The sequence below is a fragment of the Rhodamnia argentea genome, chromosome 8, assembly GCF_020921035.1.
Source record: "Rhodamnia argentea isolate NSW1041297 chromosome 8, ASM2092103v1, whole genome shotgun sequence".
NCBI lineage: Eukaryota > Viridiplantae > Streptophyta > Magnoliopsida > Myrtales > Myrtaceae > Rhodamnia > Rhodamnia argentea.
Window position 1 is genome coordinate 26,405,968 of NC_063157.1, and position 25,689 is coordinate 26,431,656.

The window sequence follows — 25,689 nt, forward strand, 5'->3', positions numbered from 1 at the left end:
AAAATCACAGATATAGTGCTTGAAAACCGTCATGAGACTTCTCAAGCAAGCAAAAAGAAGAATGTCAGAACCATGTGTCATGGACCCACAAGTCTGATTATGATTGTCCTATTCCAACTAAACGCCGCCACGTTGTCCTAGTACAAAGAAGAAAATTTGCATAATATGATCATAGAAGACAAAGGTTGGGAAAAATGGTAAAAGGGATTAACAGAAATAACATGTCCAGGATAATTAGTTCCAAAAGCACTAACCAAAATCAAAAAGGATCAAAGGTGCGGAATCACCGACAAAAGAAAAACGGAGGAAAAAAACAGAACATGAAATAAAGTTCACTTAAGGTCTCACTTCCCATTTCATTTTTCACTGGGTGCTGGAAAGAGAAGGATGTATCAAACGCCACATGCAGGCTCATTTGCATTCGACACCTGCTTCGGCAGCCCGACGAGGCTTGCTTTTCCTTCTGCTGCCATTGTGCCGAAACCCATTTGACTTGGTTGAGTCTTCCATGTTTGATCTAGCTCCGATGCTATTTTCCTCTTTCGTGATATCTGATTTCTCTTTTGACAGCGAAGTCCGTTTCCTCCTCTTCCCATTCTCTGCTGCAACAGGACTTGTTGTTTCCTTACTTACAATAACGTTTTTGCCATTCTCTCCATCTTCCCCATCTACTTTTTTAACATCTTCCTCATCAATTTCATCCTTGAAAAGCTTTTGTGGCCTTCCCCTTCTCTTCTGTGCTGGAATTTTCTCTTCCTCACCACTTCCAGGATCCTCATGACTGCTAGAAGTTGATCTCTTTCCCTTTCCTCTGCCTCTACCCATAATTCAAAGACTCCAACCAAGGAATTTCATGCGAACACGGGATGTTTCTGCCAGACAAAAAGCTCAACCGCATTAAAGTCAAATCAGGAATATGAGGATGTTTCTTCTGAGGTCTTCGCCCACATTGCAAATTCGTGTCGCTGCTTTGGATGATTGAATTTTCCATTTAAAAGACAACCACCACAAAAGCCATTCACTTCCTACCAGAGTTGATACTGAGTGTAGCAATAAGATCTTCATTTAGGGTTAGACAAACAAGCATTGCACAGTTATTTCTCAAAAATCTTCAGCTAACTCCTAATATAGGATACAAATTATATGGTGTGATCAGATGATTCGAGTGTGTATTTGACTTCTCAGCTCATTGATACCACCAAACCTAATCAACCCTGAAACTATTGACAATCAGATAAAAGCATAGAGAAAAAATTGCAGAGGCAACAAACTACCATACAAAATTACGCTAAACTAGAGAATTCACTCTAGATCCATAAGAGAAGCAGCCTCATCACTCAAACAAACATCCACGGAAATCGTCTTCGATTCAAGGAAACTCGATGCCTAAGGAAATTCTACATCTCAATTAGCAAGTCCCAACAAACAAAAGATACAGCTAAGGGCAAAAGCAAGAACTCATTAAGCTGCGAAGCAAAGAACCAAAAAAGAAAAGAACTCTTCAAAAGACAAACAAAAGTCGAAACAAGACATACAACTGAAGATCCACAAGAGGGGAAATTCGCTCCGCAAGAGCAAAGCTAATGCAACCGAGAAAAGCCCTTCAAAAATCAAACAACTACAGCTACAAACACCATATCCATCAACCAAAAATCCACCAACACAGAAACATACGACAGGACGAAGCTCGTCTTCACACCGAATTCACACCATACATAAAAGGGGATTGAAACTAACCCGATACGAAAGAAGACTGGTCAGCCTCTTTCGGGTGAGACCCATCAATCCAGACGGTCAAAACAAGCAAAAGAAAGTGAAAAGCAAGAAGACCCAGATGGAGTTTCTCGGCCCGGATGTGAATTAAGATAGAACGAGAACTAGAGGAGAAACTACTGTAGCCCAAGACTGCGATGTGAAGACTGTATCGGTGTTGGGAGATTTCAAAGAGACGCAATCCGATGGCGATGGACGCACAGAGAGAGAGAGAGAGAGAGAGAGAGAGAGATTGCTGTGAGTTGAGAGGGTTGAAGAGAAGAGAAGGAGAGGAGGAGGAGCGATATTTTGTTGATTGGCTGTGTGTCAGCTGATTTTGCTGAGGCCCTTCTATTCTACTCCACATCGCACAGCACACTGGCTGTGCGCGCTTTCAATTTTTTTTTTTTTTTTTTTTGCTCGTACGAGGATAATTGAAAAAGGAAAAAGAAAATAGACAAGATGAGAAGACCTTATTCATATTTTGCACTTTCCTAAGATATGACAATGTCCTTCTAAAATTATGTAAGAGAAAAGCGGCAAAAAGCATGTAATATTGAAAAGCTTCTTCCACATCATTTTCGGCGATAATATTATACCCATCCTTTAACTATCCTTTAACTGTTTACGCATTACACCGCTTGCTCTTTCGATATAATTCACGATTTCAGACGATGTATAAAGTGAAAAAGAATTTCACCATGATAGATAATGCCCCGCGTCTAAATGCATTTCCTCGTAACGACTTTACAAGAACAGGGATAAAAATACTAGTAGTCAAAAAATTGTCCTCACTGAAGTTTCAGCATTACAGTATTTTACTTCATCTCAGTGATTATGATCCAACTAAAGATTTTCGCACATCATAATTTTGAACATTAGGTTTTTCAAGGCCTAAACTGTAACAGGTAACACGCACTTGAAACTTTTACATTGTCAAGAAGTCCAAGCCAATCCAAAGCCAATAAATCTGACGAAAGAAAATGAGAATTGTTTCTTCAGTTTTTCAGGCAAAAGTTGGACAAATTTGCAAAGGCTCAGGAACTAAGATCAGAACCAGACATATTACATTCAAACTAGCCTCAAGAACTACTATATTATGGGCATGGCAGATAAAGTGAAGAGATACATTTTATTCCCCGGTTTTATATCCTCAAAAAATTCCTAAAATACTCGCAAAACCGAAATTTCTTCCGCAGCATAACCAGTTCTTAAATCACATTTTGCGAGCTAGTGTTCACACATTTTTACTGAAAAGTCACTTTCATTGCAGACCAAAGGATGATGATAGAAGATGTCATTGCTTCTTGAAGACCATCAAAGATGGAGCAAGGCCATAGCAATTGCCGTATAATTACATACAGAACGAACCCGCGTCTTCAATCACAACCTGAATCACCGGCAACAAATATTGGCTGAATAGATAGCTCCGACCAAGATCCTAGGACGAAATCCTAACATGGCTCCGGCTTTTAAGTTCGATTCTATATACATAGGAGGAAAAGCTCACTTCCTTTACCATCGAATGAGAATAGATATCACCAAATCTGAGATACAGATCAAGATAAATGCTCACATACAAGTTTCTGAGACAACATGAATCATGCTTCTCGTCTTCATTCCTTGCTGTTAGAGGACCGATCCTTGTCTTTCCTTTGTCCGCCGAGAATACGCGAAATCTGCAAGCCTCTGCTGAAAGCTTGGTTGAACAGCATACGGGTCTGGAATTCTGACACAAACGGAAACCAAGCCAGGAATGCAACTGGGGTGAACAGAAGTAAACCCATAATAATCTCATAACCACGGGCAAGAGTCCGAACTGATCCCCAAATTCCAGCCTCGACAACGAGAGGTTTGCAAGCTTGCGCAATCTGGGACAAAATAAGCACATAAAGACATTTATCACCATAGTCCATTAAGTATTTGGTAGAAGGAATAAAAATGAAATTAGAAGTAATATGCGAAGCTTAAACATGTAGCGAAAGCAAATGCAATACTCATAAGCGGTTTTCAAAATAAAATATGAGACCAACCAGCAGAATCTCCACATTCATGTAACAATGACAAGCATTCAGCTTAAGAAACTAAAAGAAGAAAAAAGAAATTGTGAAACCTATATATAGTCCAGGAGAATTAGGGCAAGAGACTAGGGTCACTAACCAAAAGCATTCCCCAGCCCGTCGGCATGAAAGCAAGGATGCAAACAACTATGTCCTGCAATGTCATGTGCGGAAGTGCAATCAATGTAACCAAAATGGCAACAAAAGTCAAGAATATCAATCCCTTGATAAGCCGGAAGACAAGCTGGAATTCTGCACTGAATTTTCGTCGACCAACAGAAACAGTCTGCAAAATACAAACAAGAACGTTATACAGCAGCACCCAGAATCTAGCGTCCTAAGAAGAAAAAAGTTATTCCTTCAAACTATTCAGAAGACTAGCATCTCAAAGTGGTTCCAGAATATAATGGAATTAGTATAAATATGTACGACATGAACAGCATCTAGGACGAAAATTGGAAGTGGCCAACCACCAAAAACCGATAAATTGCTGGGTTCCGAAAAGAAGCACGAAATTGTTGTTCACTGGTGTTCATGTTAGTTAAACAACAAGACATGGAGCTGGCTAACAAGAATTTGAAGCTTCTGGACTGCCAACTAAAACCATGTAAGTGTGGCCAATGATGATGGTGATAACAGTAAAAACACGGATAAGTTTGGATTTCAATATACAGTCAGGGTATTTGATGGTCTCTTGATGATCACATATAGCTCAAGCTTTTGCCTTCATTACTCCAAAGTAAAGTTGCAGAATTGTACATAACTAGTTCTACTATCGCACCGATAAGATATCTTGGAAAATTTTGAAACAGGACAGAACAAGTATCCTCACCTTCATCACAAACAATATGAGGAAGATCACTAGCCATGATACACCATAGACCTGCAATTATGCCAAAGAGAAAGGTGAACATCTTGATGCCGCCACTATGTTTCATATCTTTCTTATTCTTGTTTATTTCTCTTATGATATAGGAAAAAAACGAACGAAGGAATTATATAGTGGATATAGGAGCCAAAAAACAAAAAAAAAGAACACAGGAAAATATACCAGAACACTTCTGGTATGCTTCGTGATGTTCAAGTGATATACAAGCCCATACTGATATATGAAAAATCGCAATGCCAATATAATCTCAGCTATGATACCACGCTTTCCAGAATGACGCAGATGCTCTTGTTCCTCTTCCCACCATGATTCCCAACTTTTTTCTGGAGGTACACCTATTCCACCTCGGTTACTTATCCATTTATTCCAATCTGTCCAATCGTCAACAATTTTCTGCCACTCGAAGCCAGAGGGATTAAACAGGAAAGGGGCAAAAAGCCAAGTTCCAACCATGAACCACATGGATATCGTGATCAGGATATAGGCAACAGCACTCCTATAAGACTGACCAAAGATTTGGTACACCAGCAGCAAAATCATTAATTCGAATCCTTTAACGAAGTGACTGCGGGAGTACATTCTATAATTATCTGCAAACTTGGCATGAAACACAACAAAACCGCGACCAGTTGCCCTGTATTTTGCACCTCCGTGAAGTAAAGTTCTTCCATAATAGTGAGTCTTTGTTCCAAGAGAGAACGTGAAAAAAACAGGGGCAAGTTGCAATTGCATCAGCACAAAATCACTGAGTGCAGTTCGAAATCCCCTTTCCAAACCAATTTCCATCAACATAGGTAGTGCCATCAGAAATCCAATTTGTACAAATGACTGGGAGGCAAGAGCCACTTGGAGAGGCTTATTGTCCCTAATTCCTGGCTGAGTACTCAATTCCTTTTCAAGCCCACTAAGAACTAAATAAAGACGGCCATAAAGAAAGACATATACTGTAAGCACAGTAATCTGCCACAAAAAATTAACAAGACAATTCAGAATTAGGAGATAAATAACAAGAAAAATACAACAGGAGGAAAACACGGACTCACCAGAGTACTGAAGTAAAAGCCAATGGTGGTGAAATAACATGATAACATTCTGAAGAAATCAAAACGATGTCCAAGTCGGTATATATCTCTACTCAAAGTCTGCTCCCCATTTCCATTGGCTATTTTAGCCTCGAACATAGATATCTGGTTCAGACCCACATCCCTCCCTTTTCCAACTTGTATATACTCATGATGAGTCACATTACCTTCACGGAGTGTAGAATTGAAGCCTGCAAGACAGAAAATTCAAATACGATAATAGATGTAAAGCTAAAGCCAACAAGTTATAATAGGCAAAGACCCACATACCAGCAAATATGTCTTCACTCAAATTGATAACCTTTGAAGCCTTACTGACACCACCTCTAGTAAGGTGAAACAGCCGCTCAAAGACATCAGGATGACCATAATGGAAACGAACCCTTCATGACAAGCAACAAATGAAGCAAACAAGATTCTCCAGTTATTCAAGATTATACCATAAGATACATAGAGCAATCATAAGGTTACTCAAATTGATGCACTTACAAAGTCATGTGACAAAGTCTAAATGGGTTATTAATCAAGTAAAACATATTCAAGGGCCATTTGAGCCATTTTTTGGCCAAAACATCCAACAAGAGTTTGCTAACATCACTTTACAAATCATGTTCATTCCTCAGCATCCTTATTCAGATACTTTCAAAATAAAAGAAAAAACAGCCTCATCAAACAGGTAGTCATTCGAACCAAAAGAACAAAAAGGAGCCAGCCACAAAGACAGATCCGTTGCATTTGTTTCTCTTCAACACTTTGCTAAAAAAGATCATTAACTGCTAATTGAACGCAAGCCGTTCAATGGATTTTCAATTTCACTGTATGACCCATCTTTCATTGACTCAAATGGGATCTTGAATTGTGACTGCACCACAAGTTCGAATCAAATAATTAAAAGTTACACAACTCTGGCATCTTTGGGTTCATGCACATCAACATAGTGTCAATGCACCGCATTCTCATCTTTGCCATCCCCGATCAACATCCCTAACAGAACTTAGACCTGGCAATGAATCACAGAAATCCCCAACCCCCGCCCAACCCCAAATGAAAAACCAAACCCCACGACTTACTTGTTTGGCCTTGTACAACTTTTCCATTACAACAGTAATGACAAACTCCAAATCCATCAGGTACACTGTATATTCAAATCTTTGCAAAGGTAAAACTAGATATAACTTACTTCAAGGGGTTGGCCAACAGTCTTTGGCCAATAGTCACAAAACTAGTCTCCTGATTTGACATGAACCAAGCAAGAGATGAAACACTGCAGCGATTACAAACGACATTCAGCATTGCATAATAGTGTTTATCAACAACAGCCAAATAAGACGATGCAATTTCAGCAAAGCTCACCTTCCAGTGAAAATGTGCTCCCGAAGTCCAAGAATTGTTGGATACCTCACACCATCATGCTTCTTGAGAAATTCTTGCAGCAAATTCCTCATTTTCAATGCTTCTTCCATGTAGTTATCCTAAGAAAAATGAAGGAGATGGAGTGATGAACACAAGGAATGGGGAATAAGTTTTTTCCAGGATTAACGCATCATACCTGGTTCATGTCAATTGTTTGCAAGCCTTCTCCCCGAGTAAATATGATGGCATGATTCTGATTTTCAGGTTTTCCTTCACCCAAAATAGCAGGTCCTGGAAGCTTTATCCTATATATAACCTGCCCCAAACTTAAAAAGCGTCAAGTACTTTAAGCTGCATAAAGATCTAGGACAGCATGAAATGGCAACATATGGTCAATCATCGAAAAGCAACACTGACAAACTACCAATGTTTATAGAAGCAAGCATTAGATACACATGATAGGAAGAATCGAACTACACTCAAGCACTCATACCATTGCATTCTTGTGATCCTTTTAAAGTAGATTAGCTCACTATTGGTAGAGGAGTCCAACCCACAGGCATGGGTATGATCCCTGGGTTAGAACCTCCCTCGTACCAATGTTTCCCTAGCAGACTACATTATCATTTTTTTTTTCCTTTCATTCTTTTCATAAACCATCAGATCAAAATCAGACATTATTTACACTCAAATTCTATAGTATAAAGACCTTTTGTTTGTTTTTATTATATATTAAATTTATAGTTTTGTTCCTTGTCCGCCCTGTTTTTCTTAAGGCCCTCTGATCAATACTAGCACTTTCATCTCTCTATTAGGACAAAATGACACATAAAAATAAAACAAAATAGTAGATTGGCTCAAGTTGCAACACATTCTAAATAGAATCATTTTTTCCTCTCAAGACTTTACGTAGAAAGTCTAATATATCAATAGCTGAGTTTAAATTGGTCCTTTCCGTTGCATCAAATGTAAATTTTCAGCTGTTTTCAACTTCTGTGAGACACTAATCATTCTCTGACGGGCATACGAAATGCTACTTGGAAAGCATTGCAGATTATAAGTTTCTCAAAATTGCATGGAACGAAATGGGAGCAAGATTAATCTCAAGACTCTGTCTGCAGTTTGTCTTCTTCTCACTTTAGTCGAGAGAAAGCTTCACCTGATCCAAGTTTTGAACTGGCTCCGAAGAGTCAATTGACTTCGGCAAAGCAGCCTTCACTAGAGTTGAATAGTAAGCCTTCTGGTTGATCTTTTTAGGCCTGTCCTTGCCAGGTTCTTCGATCTCATCAATATAAGCCACACGGACTGATGGGTAACTGCAAAATGACCACAAACCAGAATATAGCCATCAACAGGTCAAAGATGAAAAATATCAAGCAACAATGAACACATACGCGATCATAAGCTTCAAAATATCCTGTGCACGTTGATCCCCAGATCTTTTGTGGGTACCATATTGCTGACACGAGACTACATATGTGAACTTCATGTCGGCTACTGCTTGACATTGGGTCCACAGTGACCGATCACCTCTTGAGTGCTCCTCTGTGTTTATCGCTACAGCCTTAACACCTTCCATTAAATCTGCAGATTTGCAGTATCAAAACAACCAAAAATTCAGTTTCTTATGTAAGAATAAATATCCAAATGGAATAATAAGCATTAGCTATATGAAAATAGACACTGACCCTCAGATAAGATTGAAAAGCCAGCTAAATACTACATAAGTCTCAAGCAACTCAAAAATTTTTACACAGCTAATCATGAAAAGGGCACACACCTTCATCTTTGGCCATATCAAGAAAAGCCTGAAGCTCCAAAGCTTTTCGGTAATACATCATACCTCTCACTGTCATCAGTAGCATATTTAATCAACTGAATGACAAGAAAAATACATGCGGAGAGGATATAACAAATGCACAAGTGGATTTTTTTTTTTTTTGGGGTTTTGGGGGGGGGGTTGGTGGTTTTTGTGTGTGTGTGTGTGTGTGTTCTTTAATATCTCCATATATACGGCCTTTCTAAAAAGTGTAAACAAATGGTCTTAAACCAAGATGTGCAAAATGACCCCCATAGCTGTTGGAAATTTTTTTTCCTTTAAACATAGAACTATTCGAACGAATTAAGCTCATAAGAGAAGAAAAGAGATATTCATTCAAGTTGATTGCTAAAAAAATGCATAAAGCAGGTGTAATTTTCTAAAAATACAGTATGATAATTATAAATTCTTTGATATCGCAAGATACATACAAGGCCGCAATTTTCTTTGTTTTTATCATTTCTTTCCAGGTATGGTTAGCTGAAATTTCCATTTTTTATGTTAACTTTTTGTGTGTGTGTGTGTGTGTGTGTGTGTGTGTGTGTGTGTGTGTGGAGAGAGAGAGAGAGAGAGAGAGAGAGAGAGAGAGAGAGAGACCAGTTTTAGTTAAGGTCTGGCCTCTATATGATGCCCAAAGACGAAGGTGTTCTTCCAGTTCATCAGATTGTCTGAGTTCCTCTTCACTTGATTTAACCCGCTCCAGAAAATTAGTCCATTCATCTGTAAAAGTTGGTGACAGATCTCAGAAAAAGAAGAAAAAATATCAAAATAGATATCATAAATAGCATCAAAGCAGAACAAACCTGGAAAAATTTTCTGCAAGTAAAAGAGGATCGAAACACCATCTTCGTTTGGTGTCCCCAAGTCTTGCAATGAGAAGAGTACCTCCTCCCCATAGTAAGGAGTCAAAACGCTGATATTCATTACTACATTAGAAACAGTAAGAAAGCATATTCATTTGATAACACAGAAAAGACATCCATTTTAAGGGGTTGCATCCACCATCCCAGCCTGCACTGAAAAAAGGTGCCCCATCCCCACTTCATGCCACATATGGAGCAAGTTTATGTACCCCATCCTCAACTGCACCAGTGAGCAGATTCCTCCAAATGATCCGCAGGTTTTAGACTTATTTACCCAATAAAAAGTTCTCATAATATCAAAGCAAATAATGAAAAAGAAAAAGAGAGATTATTATCAGAAGCCTTCACAATTGAAATAGGAAACAACTGAAGCAAAAAAAAAATAATATTACCAAGACTCGAACAATTCATTGAAGGAAACTAGGACTAGGAATATGTAAAATGAAGAATTGCAAAGTGGGGCGGGGTCCTAAGATGGGTGGGGCTGACCGAACCCTCCCCCCGCCCCACCCTGCATGTGGGTCATAAAACTTTGCCCCATTCTCCACCCCAAAACCCACAGATTGCGGATTCTATTCTACACATTCAGGCAGGGCAGGGCGGATACTCACGGGGCTGGAGGAAATTGTTAGTTTAGGTTACCTCATTTTTGTCTTTTGTATATTACCAGCATGCATAAAGTACAGATCATTCTTTCTATTAATAACAGCATTATCTTCCTTCACTTTTTTTAATTACAACCACCTTAAAAGTCCCAAACTGAATTCATATAGGAACCAAACATGCTAACTCATACTGAAAGGTTACTCTCACATTAGAACCACTTGAAATTGAATGCTTTTTTCTCTGAAAACTTCAAAAAATAGTGAGTATGAAAAAGCCCTTACGAAAAGGAAAGCATATTGCGAACTTTAGGAGCAGCTGGCATTTCCATAAACAATGAATTGGAGAAGAAGGAAATGCGCCTTCTAGCCTCCAAGTTGGAAGGTACATCCATGGCAGATTCCTTTGTGGTAAGCAATAAATCAAGCCGCTTAATCTGCAAATTTAATATGCAATAATACAGGTTATAGCAAACTAGAAAATCCACATACACACAATTTCCCGCCCAAAAAATAAGGCACCTTCTCCTTCCAAGCTTCTGTTGCTGGTTCAATAGGAAACCTAATAGCCCCAGCAGATGCAAACAGTTGGTATTCTTGGTCAAGTGGAGTAATTCCCTCATGCCCGGATCCACCATGGATTGAGTCAACTAGACTGCATACAAAAGTAAACATAACATTACTTCATCAACGAATAAATAAAATTTACATCATAAGGGTATCACCAGCATGAAACGCATTCAAGATTGCACCAAGATGCCAGACCTGGGATCTTCCATCATGTCTCGGGTGACAACTTCAAGCATATCTTGGAAAAGGATCACAACTTTATCCCTGTCCTCAGGTTTATTGTCCAACTGCACATATTAAAAAAAAAAATGATTCTTAAATTGTCAAACCTAGAGTAACCAAAAATTTTGACAAATACAAACAGATTGTAATCATTACCAGAAATTGGATGAGCTGAACAAAAAGATCATGCAGGCTTGGAAGAGCACTCATCTTGAATTCAATTATCAGTTTGCGATCTCCTACATGTTTGTGAACTTCGGAGAAGATAGATTCAATAACACTGGGACACAGCATTGAAGATCAAACAGGGCACATTAGAACCAGTAGGCTTCGGTCATCATACAGAGATTTATGGAATAGGTAGCAACAAATGCTGCCAATCAGACTTACTTTTTCTCACGATCTCCTTGAACCAAAAACCTAATGATGTTTCTAAACTGAGCATAGCATTCACGAATAGCACAAGACATATAGATGTCAGTCTCAATTCTCTTTGTGAGCTCCCGGTCCTTACCATTGCTGTCTTTAGCCATGTCTAGTGCTATAGGTATCTGTATAATATGTAAGGCAGATGTTAGCGAGGGGAAATCGAATAAATTAGAAGATATCAGTGAACCAACCTTGCTGGCTAGTAAAAATGGAGGCCACTGGGTAATGTTTTCTAGTTCACGATCAGCCCAATATGGAACAAGCAGAAGGTCCATCTCCCTGGAAAAGCAACACGGAAGCAATTAAATATCAATCACTAATCAAAGTAAAATAGCAGAAAATAATCTATTAGTAGAAGAGATTGCAGTGGAGTCCAGCAGAAAACAATGTTGAAGATGATGGTAATAATAAAGATATTCTAGGGACCAAAGACCTATTGCTAATAAGATCTTCTTCTCTGAAGCTGCTAATTATTGTGTTCCACAATTGAGCAAATCTCGCTTCATCTTTCTCTTTGTTTGATGGGATCTGTCAGGAAAGCCAGATAAACAACATGACTGCTGCTGAATCCCAACTAAAATGAGGCCAATCATTTGGAATGGAAAGAAACCATGCTGAATAGCGACTCACCTTATCAAAGCTTTTTGATAAGGTCGCCTTAAATCCTTTCTTCTTCAGTGCAGCCTTCTCTTGTGGGATTAAACAGGCATTGAAAACTTTTGGCAAATCTTCGAAACGAGATCTAAGCATTCCCAATGTCCGTATCTGTGGAATTCAAGTAACAAGGAAATGAAAGGAGAAAATTATTAAATCCAAACTAATAATTTCTCCACAATGTTACCAACTACAACTTAAGGAGGGGGAAAAAAATGATAATGCTGATAAAGACTCCTATTTAAGTCTCAGTCCACTCTATTTGGATGTCTGTGTGAAGGGTAACTGGACATACGAAATAAAGAAACATTTAGTTCCAGAAATGCCATATGAAGACAAAATATGACATGCAAAAGCACAAAAACTACACCAATCCATTGTCTGGGGTACATTATAAGACATCTATCCAAAGCAGCAATGCTTGACTTGAACGAACAAACCAAACCACAAAAGCCGGTAGCCAGTGAAGCAAGCAAATTGAACCTCTAACCGATTCAGTATGAGTCTGTGAATGCCCTGGTTATTCTCACATAGTAAGGAGTTTCTGTGTCGGAACTAACGGCCAGCAAAGGGCATCGTTCTCAAGCAAGACGGGGGACGGAGCGGTAACTATCAGGGGATGGGGCAGTTCGCCTTAGCAAAAGAAGGAGATGGGCAAGGAAAGAAAGCAAAAGGAGTGGAAAGCCAAACTTCAAGGGAAAGATTGACCTCAATAAGTTCTTCGTCATAGGTTCCAAATAGTAAATGAATCATAGGGCTCATGCGATAAAAGTCCATGCTTTGTTTTGTTCTAGGGGTAATAAAATAGAAGAGGATAAAGTTGGTTTCTGCACTTCAGATTCGTGATGGTGCGCGAAAGGGGACAGTTAGCCACCACGCTACTATAATAAAATGTTGGGGAAGAGAAAATGCTGAAAGATATACGGATTAAGCAGCATATCACCAATGAAGAAGACAAATCTTAATATACTTTGAAGGCATTTAAAGTAACCTGACACAAGCTAAGAAGCCTCTTGCGAAGCTAGCAAAACGATCTCTACAAGCAATCATGCCATATAATTCACCAAAATTTGACACAGTAGTTTACAAAAAAGTGGTTCACAAAACGAACCTGGGATACAATGTCTAACCACTAGCCCCAACAACAAAGTATGCCAACATATATATTAACAGAATTCAGGACAACTTTACACTGACTCCTGCTGGTGACATGTAAATTGCTGCTATTACAATATACAATATTGTTCTTTCTGTTGTCCTCAGTCATACCAGGATGGTGCACTGTCATAGATAATGCATGTATCCAAGCCATTGAAAAGTAAAGGTCACTGCCAGTATTTCTTATGAAAACTGTTATTAACAGGTAAAAACTAGCTTTAAACTTCTCATATTGTGTAGTCAATTCCCAACACCCCCCCCACCAAAAAAAAAAAAAAATAAAGCAACAAGCATGAGCAAACCCGTAAGGACCAGTATTTGACATTTTCCACTTACCTCTCCGAGCCGGCGAAATGCACCATAAATTCCTCCAAATAAAGTGGAGAATATGGCATACCATATTTGAGTATCCATAAAGTAGACCTAAAGAGAAAAGAATTATATCAAAAATTGATAGACAAATAAGTTGAACCAGAATTACGACAATACACCTGAGGGAAAGTAGTATAGCCTGTACCAGGATAACAGGAGCCCAAACAGCAATCACGACACCAATGTTGTTTTTTGCTGCAAAGTTAAAAAGTGTACATAAATACTGATTTCTCAGGCTTGTCAAGAAGTATTTACACACAACATCGTAATATTCAGCTTCATTACCTCGTGGAAAGAATTCGTGCCACTGGAAATGAGTTACACGAGCACTCATTATAGCTTTTGTAGGAGCCACCAAAGGCTTTATCTGCAACTCATTTAAAAAGAAAAAACATGCTTATCAGGAATCTAAACAAATGGCAGCCATTAAAATTAGTCATGAATGTCTTCTTGAGTACTCAGGCAATAATAATGTCAAGCTTGCATTACAGCATTTGCAAACACCATCTAATAGCAAGAATTTATCACAGGGTTTTAATTGCACGAGAACATTTCCTGATTACTTCTTTGCCCTCGATATTACTCGCTAAGAACCACAGAAAGAGTTCAATGAAGGGCCGATATTTAACGTACCTCTATGTAATAGCTGAATGCCAACTTCGTAACTATTAAAAGAACCCAGAACAATGTATACCTGACACAAAGGTGCCATATAGTAAATGTCAGACTTTGGCCCAAAACAAATTAGGTGTCAAGTGTACATTTTTCAAGAAAGAATCCTAACTTGAAGAGAGAAAACGTGCTTTCATGCATTCCCCTCCCAACATAGAGCCGAGGCTGCAATTCACAAGGTAACCATTACAGAGAAACACAATAAATAATAAATAGGACTTCACTTAATCCGTCATTTGCACAAGCAACTAACTTCTTGTTTCAGCACATAATCACAAAATCAGATAAGAAGAATGATCATATTCATACCTGTGACCACCACATCATGAGCATCACGATCTTATAATGCGACCTCTCCAGGAATCGACGGATCGAAGGGAAGAGAAACAACAACGCAGCAAGCATATTTGGAGAGAGGTAAATTACAACAGCTAAGATAAACAAGGAAGGTGACTTTGAACCATTGCCAAACCAGCTTTTGATAGTTTGAGCGAATCCTGGAGGATTCTCCCAAGTATAAGCATATGTTACTGGCAGAATAATAACCCAAGCAGCAGCCGAAACGACTTTCAAGATATATCTTAGCTTTACAAAATAAGACATGCTCCATTGTGCCTTCCAGCTAAGAATTACATCAAGCACAGCTGCACCAAAAAAGCCAAAAGATAATTCTTCCAAGTAGATATCCTGTAAGAATTTTGAGTATAACAAAACTCGATCCTATAAGCACTTAAATACAATTATAGCAGACTTACGCAAGGAGAGCCTGCCTTGACCAAAATGATTTTTTTTCTAAAAAGAATCGATAAACAGCAGTTGTCGACTTCAGCAGATGAACTTCTAAAAGACTAAGACAGAGAAGAAAGATAGAGGCTCCACCTAAATCCAGTAATGTCTCGACAAGAAAGTTGAAATTTGCATACAAACAGCAAATTCTTCCCTTCTCATCGCCAGTTCACATTTCTTCTCCTCAATTGCACAGAAAAACTTCCTCGCTAACTGGACTTTAACTTATCTAGACTATTCTGCTACTTATTTAATTCTCGAAAAATCAGGTGCAGTTATAAATAAGCATATGTTTAATGTCCACATGAGCAGCAAAGCTTTGGTTCACAGAACACTGGTAACTACTTCAATATTCGGTATCAATTTGAGTGTACATGCACTCTGGATCATTTCATGACCTAAAATCGTTTATTTGAAATCATGAAAGAGCTTGCATGCACTTATAATATACAGAAAAGATCCTCCTAACCACATGGTTTCACAATGCTTCCTATTTGGTAATGCTCGTCAAATGCAAAACATGGACTGAAGACCATGTCTAGGCTTGCTGTAGAATTGCACGCACAATGAATAACATACAGATAATCAAGTGCAAACAAAGTTCAAGGAGCCCAGGAAGGGGAAAAAGGAAACAAAGGAATTGACACCAGCAAGGTCAAGCTCCCATACCTTGTCCTAGCTTCAGTATTGCAGCAGTTATAAAAATAGACAACACTTTCTTAAAAACATCAGAAGTAAAGACAGCAGTTGGATCCCCAGAGCCATTCCAAGCAACAATTATCATTGCCTACGAAAAGATGAGAGTCAAATTCAGTATTGCTCAAACATAGCAAGATTCTATAGACCAAATTTGAGTGTACCAAGCACCAGGAAAGCATAAACATGAACCTGTAAGCTTAGAATAAAGAAGCTCCACATCCGATCATAGCTTCTGAAAATGTGCCAGAAAGACCGTATCTCAACAAAATTCACTTTGCCAACCCATCGATCTCGATAAACAGGTTTTGAATCCTACATATACGAACACAAGAAAATCAAGATTAACTCATGTACGTCCAACTTGATCTTCAAAGCTTCATTAAATGAAAAAAATAGCAACCTTGTTCCCTCACTAAACAAGGAAGATAAAGATTAAGCATGCAATTCAGCTAGCACAGAGAGGAGTGACACGGCAGGCTGCAAAGCCAAACCCCTCACCAAAAAAAAAGACAAAAAATAGAGATGAAAATAAGTAGGTTAATAAACAAAGCCTTCAAAAGCCAAAGTTAACGGGAGGCCAGCAACGACGAGTTGTCCAGCTGCCCCACCCTCAAAAAAAAAATCCCCCCTTGTAGAACAAGGTGGCCCTTAAATGGTCAAATGAAGATGATCCTGCATTATGTTTGTAGACGTTTTAGTAATGTTAAACATAGAATACTGACCCTAATAAGATTTAGATGTAACGTGTAAGATATTGAGCTACACATGATTTCTGGATTCTGCATTTGAAAATGCATGATTTTGTCATAGTTTTAGACCATCAAACTTAACGTTCCTTGAGAACTACATTATCATAGTTTTAGGAGGAGGTGCTGATTGTAACATTTGATTGTAACATTTGGTTAGATCAAGAAGGGATGGATCACTGTGTTAAATAGGGCAGCGATATAAAAGTGCATAATGCAACGATGGGATGGCTTCAAAGGAAGATTTCCCATTGGTATAGGCAACGGCCACGAACCTTGCTATAGACTGATAAATGTTGTGGAGATGCTGTGCCTAAAAGGTATTTTGTTCACCCTAGAAACTAAAAAGCAAGCTAAAGTGGCTGATAGCAGGAACGCTAGCGAGAAAAAGGTTTAACAGATTGATACATCAAGCTGAAGACAGAGAGTTAGAAGCTTTATAGAATTTCTTGACCGCCATTGAGATATTGTTCTAGCTCCTACTTGGATATCACTTCTGCAGAAGCTACGCAACTAAACAACCGGAGGTCATATGAAGGCTTCATTTTTCTCTTAGGAATTGCCTGGGCAGTGGGGACGTAATCTAACTTTCAACAACCTTCAAAAGAAAGGAAAACTTTTGGCAACTCAGATGCGTCTTACGCCAGAAAAATGGAGTGTGTTGCATCATAGTAACACCAAACAGATTGGACTATAGTTTTGGCGAATGTAGGATTAAAGGGGTTATTCAAAGTCAGTGCAAGAAGAACTTTGGCCTCGGGAGGCCATCAATTCATGCTCAGGAAAGACAACACTCTCCTTGTCTCTTGGTTCATCAGGAAAGAAAGAAAGAAACAAGAGGACACTTCGATGAGATGAGTCATAATGGGATTCTTTTAGGAATTAGTGGCTTTACACTTGCTTTAGGTATGGTGGAAAAATTCAGTGTCATACTTATTGCTTTTTGAAGACGATAGAAACAGTCTCCTCAGAAATTTTGGTAAAGGGTGGCTTCCCTTATAAGTTTTTCCGTACACAAGTGGAAACCCTCGGCACCTTCTATGAAAATTCTAATCATCCTTCAAAATAAGAGCTTTTGAAGATCCTTCATTGTGTATGTCGTAATATACAGACTTTGTAATATACAACTTCACGTGTGGCAAGTGATGTAACAAGCATGACATTCTCTCATAAACAGATTTTGTTTTAAAGCAACCGAAAAAAGACCTGCAAGGAAAGAAGATTATATGCACCTCAGTTTTCTCAAACTGTGGCGGCACAGCAGGAAGGTTAAAGAAATCAGCATCTGCACGCATTGGCCAACCCAACCGGAAACAGTCAACAGACCTGTCAAAAGATAGGAAGTTAACATAACCCTAAAGTGAACGGAGAAGCTAGTGACAAATTGTGAATTACCAAAAGTATTCATTTAAATCATCATAGTTCCTCCATTGAGAATGCTTTGATCTTCCATGCTTGCTCCTTTCCGCTTCCTGGTTGGGAATTAAAGTAGAATAAAAAGACCCAAAGCATGAAGAGATAACACAAAATGTAAATAAATATATATTTTGCAAAGTACCTTTGCGATCACTTCATAAATAGGAGTAACAACTTTTCTCAAAAAGGCCTCTTCGTCACCTCCATAGGCGGGCTTTACATTTTCTCCAGTCATGGGGCTGACATTACCAGCTAGCATACCATACAGTTCGAAAGCCATCTGCAAGAAGCACAAGCAAATATTAAATAAAGCCTCTTAACAAGGAAAGAAGGCAATTAACAGAATGCAGATGCTCCAATATGTGTACAATATCAGCTCATGTTAAAATTATTTAACTTGAAAGGAAAGCTCTTTCTTAGCATGACCAAGTACCAACACAATCCAGTAATGTCACCACTTAAGCATAAACTTACTGTGTCATCCCTATATCAAGAGAAGTTCAGGTTCAGAAGGTAGTTTCCAGGATGTATCATGAAAAACTTAACGTATAAGAAAATTTGCAGACATAGGAATGCCAATTTCAGTTCAGCCATGGCCCTCGACAAGTTCTGTGCTTTCCTTTAATGTAGGACAAAATCCTCCACATCTGCTTTGCAAAGGAACTAAGTAGTAAGTGCACACAACCCCACCCCACCCCACCACCACCACCACCACCCTCTTTTTCTTAATTAATGATTTAAGCTTTCATGAAATCTTAAAGCAGATCAACCATTACCAGTCAACAAAATTTTGGGCTGGGAAGAAAGCAGGAACAGATAGATCAACACCTTCCAAATAATGATAAGAATATTAACAGCCTAACCGTAAGAAACATACATGATGATAAATATAGCAAAGGCATTCTGGCATGAATCTTAGATTTGCTGCTTCCCCCCAAATAAGAAGATATAGACCCATGTAGAGAAGTTTACGCTGCTGCACTTCCTGCTGGATTGTTGGTAACCTGCGTATTTAGAACCAAGGTTGCAGATGAAGACAGACACTACTGATTAGTAATTGAGATTAGATGCATACATAATTGGTGCAAATCAAGAATAGAGAAAGACCATTCCTCGAATCCATCAAAATACTTTACAACTACAGGAGATAAATAGAATTGTGACAAAGACGATGTCAAAATTTGAAAAAATCCTCAGGTTAAAAAAATTGACGATAGTGGCTGGCTTCCACACAATCCGTGGAGTCAAGCAAGTGTAAGGATGCAATAAGTCTGGTCCCGTAACTTTTACACTTATGATTTGATTTCGTCAATTTTATGTACCCAATCTAGTTCTCTAACTTCCTCAATTTGTGCATCATGAGTCCTATCACGAACACTGTTAAAATGCAGCTCATGTGGAAATTCAGCTAACATGTGCTAATGTGGTGCATCAGCAATATCACGAAAAAAGATATCAAAAATGAAAAAGAGAACATGAGAGAGAGTGAAGGGGCAGGCAACGCCTCTGCCAGCTACCAGTCAAGGGCCAGAGTGGCAAGATCAATTGGACTGCTAGAGAACCTGGATTGTGGCTATTGTTACCCTACTCACCTCAACAGTTTGGATCTAAGCCACGAATCTCAATGGCCATCAACCAAATTGCAAAGGGGCACCTTGGACCTTTGCCATTGGTCAAGGTCCAGCAGACCCCCCATTAACCACTTCCAACTTTCAATTTTGTTTATGTTATTTTAATCAAACAACTTTAAATAATAATTCCAATTTCAATAATTGAAAATATGCTTGTACAACAATTGAAAATGAGTTTTCCTTGCCCCTTTTAATATATATCCTCTCGTATGAGTTGAACAGTCATTCACATTTGTTTTGCAACTTTTTTGTTCCATTCACTTTATAAAGGGTCTCTGATACCATCGCCTCGAAGGCTCTCTGATAGTACATTCTTGTTCAATACACTCACCGCAAGTTATGTTCTCTAGTTCTGTTGAAAACTATCATCTCTACAGATTTTATATTATTTTAAATTCTGTAGTGTCCTTTCTTTTATGCATAATATGAACGTTTCTCTCAACATGTTTTCTCTTACTCATCAAGTTCAAGTCAGGTCCTCGCATCTAATAAAAAATTATCAAATCTCCGCAATTTCTTGTTAATTCAAATTTGCATGGTACTTTTCATGTTTTAAATTTCATGTGAGAAATTTCCCTATTAATACAAGCGTACATTTCAAAGAAATATTCTGTTCTGATTTTCTTTTCCTAGACAGATAAGCATCCAATGTAGCTAAAATTGCCATATCAGGAGTACCATGTCCCCATACACATGCAAAAATTGGTTGTCAAAATTAAGTAAAACTTGATTTAAATGCAAGGAAGCTCAAGGATGAAATTTAAGGAACAACACAACAGGACCAAAGTTGGGGTTCACCCTTTATTATTGGTCCCCACAAACTTATAATCTCATCTTTGCCTAGAGGCATAAACCTAACAAGCACATCCACAGTCTTCTTTTAAGGTGTTAATAGCTCTAGATAACCATCATACTCGCCAGATAAAGTTAGCAGAAGAAGCATTACCAAAGACTGCTCTTCCTATCCAAGAACTTGCACCATTTTTTATAGTTCTTGAAAAGTTTCTTCATCACTTCTGTGAGAGCTTGATCATCCAACTAACCAAGAAGATAAACAAGCATATCAGCACACTACAATTCCCAAAGGCCATAATAAAAATCGTGTAAATAAATACTTTTAACCAAAACAAAAAGAATAAACGAGTAATTTGTCTAAGAAGGGACAACAAATAAATGTTATTACAGTCCATGACCAATGCAAGCTTATGCTCAAAGTTACATATAATATAGGTGACTACTGTCCACAAAGGGACAACAGTGGAATGTTCTGACAGCCCATGATGGATGCAGCTTATGCTAGTCAGATATCGATAAGCTATAAAGTGGAAAACCAATAGTTTTTTTTTTTTTTTTGGGTCGAAAAGTGGAAAACCAATAGGTTATAAAGTGGAAAAAGTATGCAGAACTAAAACAACAAAGAAAACAGCATCATCAACAGCCTCAGATAGCTTTACTCATCATATTAGACTAGATCCTTCATTTCATTAGAGCCTATCATTGCTGCACCTTCTGCTTGAAATCAGATATTGATAAGATAAAGTTGACAGGAAACAGCAGAACCAGAAAAACAAAGAATAACATCAACAGCCTCAGCTAGCAGTACTTGTCACATTAGACTGAGACCTCAATGAGGAAGAAAAGCAGGCATTCCGATTTTTTGTAGAAATAATTACATTGCCTTCAATATAGCAAGGAAGGAAGCGAAAATTGTCGTCCCCAGCCCAAGCCATGGCAAGAGGAGCACAATATGATTTCTCTTAATTCCAAAGACAGTAGAGATGTCTAACCCTCCCCCCTCAAACCAATATGAAAACAATCCAGCAAAAAGACATCACATACTGTAGTAAGTCACTTGCAAAAGGACATAATAGATGCATCTTCTAGGATTAATTGAAGGCAAGACACCTTGGGTGGCTGGTCGGGTTTTGGAAATCTCCGAATGTGCACATTTGCAAGCAATAAAATCAAGTGTTCCCTTTGGTTTGCCACATTGTCCTTCTGTAAATAGACAGTCCAAGGAACCAGAATTAGTCTGAATATAACTGCTTATCAGCTACAAAATATAATGAGAAATGAAAGCAAACTAATAGAAGAGTAAATGGAAAAAGTTGCTCAAGTCCACATACCTGAAATCCAAACATTGCCTGAAGCCAATCAAGAATGTCGTCGTCCTTCTTCTTTCTGTGGTCCTTTGGCCATGGAAGGCCCCTCGTGTTACGAAGTGCCACAACAGCAGCTTGGATCTATAAAAAAAAAAGAATATCACATACAGCAAGATTTTCCTGTAATGCTAAAAAATAAGGCCATAGCATAACGTTTCAATGTATGGAAGGGGAAGCCACCTCAGGATATTTCATGATCGGCTGATTTGCACTATCAGGATCCAGAGGGAGAATGTTGTAAGGAACATAAATTTGCGTTTTTTCTTCTACTTTATGCTGAGCCTCCAAAATCTGTGCAACATAAATGCGAACAGATATTACTCAAGACATATTCTATGAAGAAGAAAGAAGAATCGTTTTACTAAGTGGAATTGGCAATACAGCTCGTTGCACATGCTGTCAGCTAAGAGAAAATGTAGACAATATGACAAAATATCTTATTCCAATCAGCATACCTCCCATCGGACAAGATATTTTTCATGTAATAAGTTCAATAAATGCGCAAAGCTTTACCTCCTGATCAACTTCCATGGATTGCGTCATATTAACAGCTTTCAACACCTCAAAAAGTACATTAGCAGTTTGGTAAGCCTTGGTAAGCTGAGCACTGCATTTGAGACCATGTTAACTACTGAAAACTAGCAAGGTCATAGAAAAATTGTCCAACACATTATGCAAAGTAACTATATGGACATACCGATCAGCTTTATCAGCAGCATTTTGCAAAGCTTGAATGTATTTTTTATAGTAATGCTGATAAAAACTCTGCATTTCACGCGCATCACTTTTTTTAACCCTTCCCATTAAGGTTGGATCATTTTCCTGGAAATCGATAGAAACAATACAGAATTTCATTAGAAAAGAAGGAACCTGCAAAAGGTCCAAGCATGGAAAAAAAAACAGAAAAGATCACAAAGAAGTTTAACTTCTAAGACTTAAATACATATATAGTTTATCCACATGGTTTTTTATTTCCACAGAGAAGAAACATGAAGCAAGTGGGGAATTACAGAGTCCTAACACTAAATGATTGACCACACATGGAAACAGTCCTCAATTGCAAGTATTAATCTGTATAACACCTTAGACTCAAAAAGCTAATTGAAAGGAATCAAATCACTTAAAAAATTTATACAGCAATGAGCATGTGTTTTCCCAAACAGAACAATCATCCATAGGGAATAAAAAGGGCAAAGGCGCCTAATGGAGAAACAGTGCTTACCCTTTCAAGACGCTGAAGGAGAGCAGTCTTAAATTGACGAACACCACGTCCACTCGAAGTGGGATCCAACCTATGAGCCTTCTCAAAAGCATAAAATCGACCTACATCATAACAGCCAACAAACATAAATATGTTAAGTAACATTATGCATAAAAAACAGAAGTAATTATCTCAAAGAACAGTATTAAACTGCAAAAGAGAGACAGAAGTGATAATGAAATCAAAGCATGTAAGCTTCCTTATGCTTAGTGATTCAAATGGAAAAATTCAATATGTTTTGAGGAGTTATATATAAACATTATTCACTGGAAGACACATCATCTATAATGCACTAAAAGTCAGATCCCAAATGCCAAAACCCCTCCTAAAGTCAAGAGTTAGAGCAACGCCCAAAAAACACTACTCCAAACTCACATTTATCAACCAGAAAATCAAGAACGTCTTCGACATGTACAAGCTTAGCATCTTACACGTGTTAGACAAACTAGAAACAGCTAGACATACTCAGAAAGTAAGAGGAATCAGAATAGTCTGCACAAATACAGTATGAAAATCGGAAAGTTAAAGTTATGTGTGGTGCAAAGTAGTCAGCAGGATGCCAAATTTAGTTTTTAGTTCTTCACACTAAAAGAAACCACCACTATTCAAGTTTTAAGTTCCCTATATGCAGCAAAACCGTCCAAATAGTTCTCTATAATAAAGAAACAACAGAAATGAATCATCTTTTCTTTGATTGACAGCAACATATCTTCAGGCTGTTTCCCAACAAATTAAGCGTAGCAGCTAAAAGACCGTGATCAGAAGAACCATGAACATCTTTGACCTCCACTAACTTAAACCTTACATTAATTAAGCAGGTTAAACTGCCACTAGTAAAGTTTTATGTTCCCTTTATAGCACAAAACATTTAATTCTCCGTGACAAAGAAGCCACGGATATGAAATGTCGTCTTTGGTTGACAACGACGTATCTTCAGGCCGTTAAAGTAGCAGCCAAAAAACCATGATGACACCAAAGACACATCATTTAATCAGAAAAATCATGAACAACCTTGCCCTTTACTAACTTAGCATCTTACATCACTTAGTCTCTCCAAATATAGCTAAGCATACTTGAAACAGGATTGCCGTTACAGAATCATCTGCTCTAACATTAGCTTACAACGTATCTTCACGTGTCTCAAGAGTAATTTATGAGAAGCTGCTGCTGCAAACACCAATCATTGGCTCCCCACTGATATTTAGGACAAGTTCACCACATCGACAAAATGTAGCTATAAATCCATGCGTGAATTATTAAAATAGGAATTTTCAGTTCTGCAGTAGCAGAACTACCTCGGGATTCAATATTGAAATAATAGAACTACCTGTTAGTCCAATAGCTAACAAAGGTTGGGCTCATTGCAATGATGGAAATTTCGTTCACATGCAAGAACCAGTCTAGAAGGGGATACTTCCATTAGTTCAGGATTCAAGTGCATCTCAAATTCGCCACAAGTACAGGAGACCCAGTTATGTTAAAGATATAAAGAGAAAGCATACCCACACAAAACCAGCAAGCCTCACACAAATTAACCAAAACAACCAAACACAGAAAGCCACATAAGCTCACATTACTAATAAGCAACAAAACAAGCATAAAATTGGAAACAAAAGGAAAACCCAACATGCAAAAATCCAGAAGCATGGGAGCTATCACAAGAAAGAATATCTGTCAAACTAGAAACTCACAAACTGAAGAAGGTGAAAACAGCATAAACAAGAAACATAATGTCAAAGTTAGAAGGCAGTATCCACTCACAGAGATAAGCCACTCTAGGGTTGCTGGCCTCGACTTCATTAGCCACACGCAGAATCGGCGCGATCTCCACCAACGAAGACGGCACGACCTCACTGTCGAAGATGGACTCTCCGAGGGTACCGGCGGTCTGAGTCCGTACGAGCCGCCGCGGCGGCTGCTGCTGCGGGTCGCCCCCTCCCCGCGAGGTGGACATTTTTCCCCCTCAGAACCCGAAAAGCACCTCTTTTCCACCAGAAAAAAAAAAAAATGTCAAGCCCAGTCAGGCCATACCCTCTCGCATCTCAGTCCCGAAAACGAAAAATTTGCCCAAGGAAACAGAACACATCAGCTGACCAAATCAAGAAAAAGGAAAAAAGGGAAACAAAAAGCCAAAAAGGAGGAGACGGATCATCAACTGCAGAAAGAGAAGGAGAAGAGAGAAAGAGAGAGAGAGGGCGAGCGAGAGCGAGCAACTACCAGCTAAGTGGACAGAAACGGCGATTCTGAAGCTGAAATCCGAACACTGCAAGAGACCCAAGAAGCTCCGATCGCTGAGCTCCACAGAACGAGCTCCCGCTACCTCTCCAGCTACCAGAAAACCCCCACGAACCCACTGAAAATCCAACTGCGATCCGCCAAAATCAGCTGCGAAAAGCTCTTCTGAGCATGAAAGAGATGAGAGAGTAGAGAGAAAGATACTGCTTTAAGCTACTTAGAAGAGAAGAAAGAAAGTAAAAGTGACATGGAGCAG

The 25,689-nt window shown here is 38.6% G+C and overlaps 2 protein-coding genes and 2 long non-coding RNA genes across 4 annotated transcripts; 2 read left to right on the plus strand and 2 right to left on the minus strand.

Moving 5' to 3' along the window:
- Window positions 1–185: 185 nt before the first annotated feature.
- On the minus strand, window positions 186–2,083 carry LOC115738235. The gene is made up of 2 exons (XM_030670808.2): window positions 1,738–2,083; window positions 186–872 (listed from the first exon to the last, which is right to left on the minus strand). The coding sequence occupies exon 2, from the start codon at window positions 823–825 to the stop codon at window positions 412–414; it is 414 nt and encodes a 137-aa protein (XP_030526668.1). The 5' UTR covers window positions 826–872; window positions 1,738–2,083; the 3' UTR covers window positions 186–411.
- LOC125316390 lies at window positions 1,219–1,521 on the plus strand. The gene is made up of 2 exons (XR_007199618.1): window positions 1,219–1,360; window positions 1,452–1,521. It is a non-coding gene; the product is annotated as an uncharacterized LOC125316390 (long non-coding RNA).
- A 913-nt stretch (window positions 2,084–2,996) lies between the features above and the next one.
- On the minus strand, window positions 2,997–25,689 carry LOC115738226 (callose synthase 3). Its single transcript, XM_048284631.1, has 43 exons — window positions 25,389–25,689; window positions 24,960–25,192; window positions 23,160–23,260; window positions 22,635–22,759; window positions 22,451–22,544; window positions 22,118–22,228; window positions 21,902–22,018; window positions 21,681–21,773; window positions 20,722–20,813; window positions 19,022–19,148; window positions 18,287–18,424; window positions 18,124–18,200; window positions 17,961–18,054; window positions 16,172–16,294; window positions 15,953–16,070; window positions 14,807–15,141; window positions 14,610–14,662; window positions 14,459–14,519; window positions 14,111–14,192; window positions 13,971–14,020; window positions 13,790–13,876; window positions 12,272–12,406; window positions 12,075–12,169; window positions 11,833–11,920; window positions 11,603–11,763; window positions 11,369–11,492; window positions 11,186–11,277; window positions 10,943–11,075; window positions 10,706–10,857; window positions 9,759–9,868; window positions 9,553–9,675; window positions 8,917–8,985; window positions 8,531–8,720; window positions 8,296–8,452; window positions 7,333–7,452; window positions 7,137–7,255; window positions 6,964–7,047; window positions 6,054–6,166; window positions 5,745–5,974; window positions 4,864–5,661; window positions 4,645–4,695; window positions 3,913–4,098; window positions 2,997–3,623 (listed from the first exon to the last, which is right to left on the minus strand). The coding sequence occupies exons 2-43, from the start codon at window positions 25,150–25,152 to the stop codon at window positions 3,369–3,371; spliced, it is 5,856 nt and encodes a 1,951-aa protein (XP_048140588.1). The 5' UTR covers window positions 25,153–25,192; window positions 25,389–25,689; the 3' UTR covers window positions 2,997–3,368.
- On the plus strand, window positions 6,710–24,548 carry LOC125316392. Its single transcript, XR_007199620.1, has 3 exons — window positions 6,710–6,720; window positions 7,844–7,850; window positions 24,433–24,548. It is a non-coding gene; the product is annotated as an uncharacterized LOC125316392 (long non-coding RNA).

What these genes read in the sequence shown, in the direction of transcription:
- LOC115738235 (XM_030670808.2), bottom strand. Translation starts at nt 825, where the DNA reads ATGGGTAGAGGCAGAGGAAAGGGAAAGAGATCAACTTCTAGCAGTCAT.
- LOC115738226 (XM_048284631.1), bottom strand. Translation starts at nt 25,152, where the DNA reads ATGTCCACCTCGCGGGGAGGGGGCGACCCGCAGCAGCAGCCGCCGCGG. An exon ending in GACATGATGGAAGATCCCAG is followed by an intron (nt 11,076 to 11,185) that starts GTCTGGCATCTT and finishes TTTTGTATGCAG; the next exon opens with TCTAGTTGACTCAATCCATG. An exon ending in CGCAATATGCTTTCCTTTTC is followed by an intron (nt 9,869 to 10,705) that starts GTAAGGGCTTTT and finishes AATGAATATCAG; the next exon opens with CGTTTTGACTCCTTACTATG.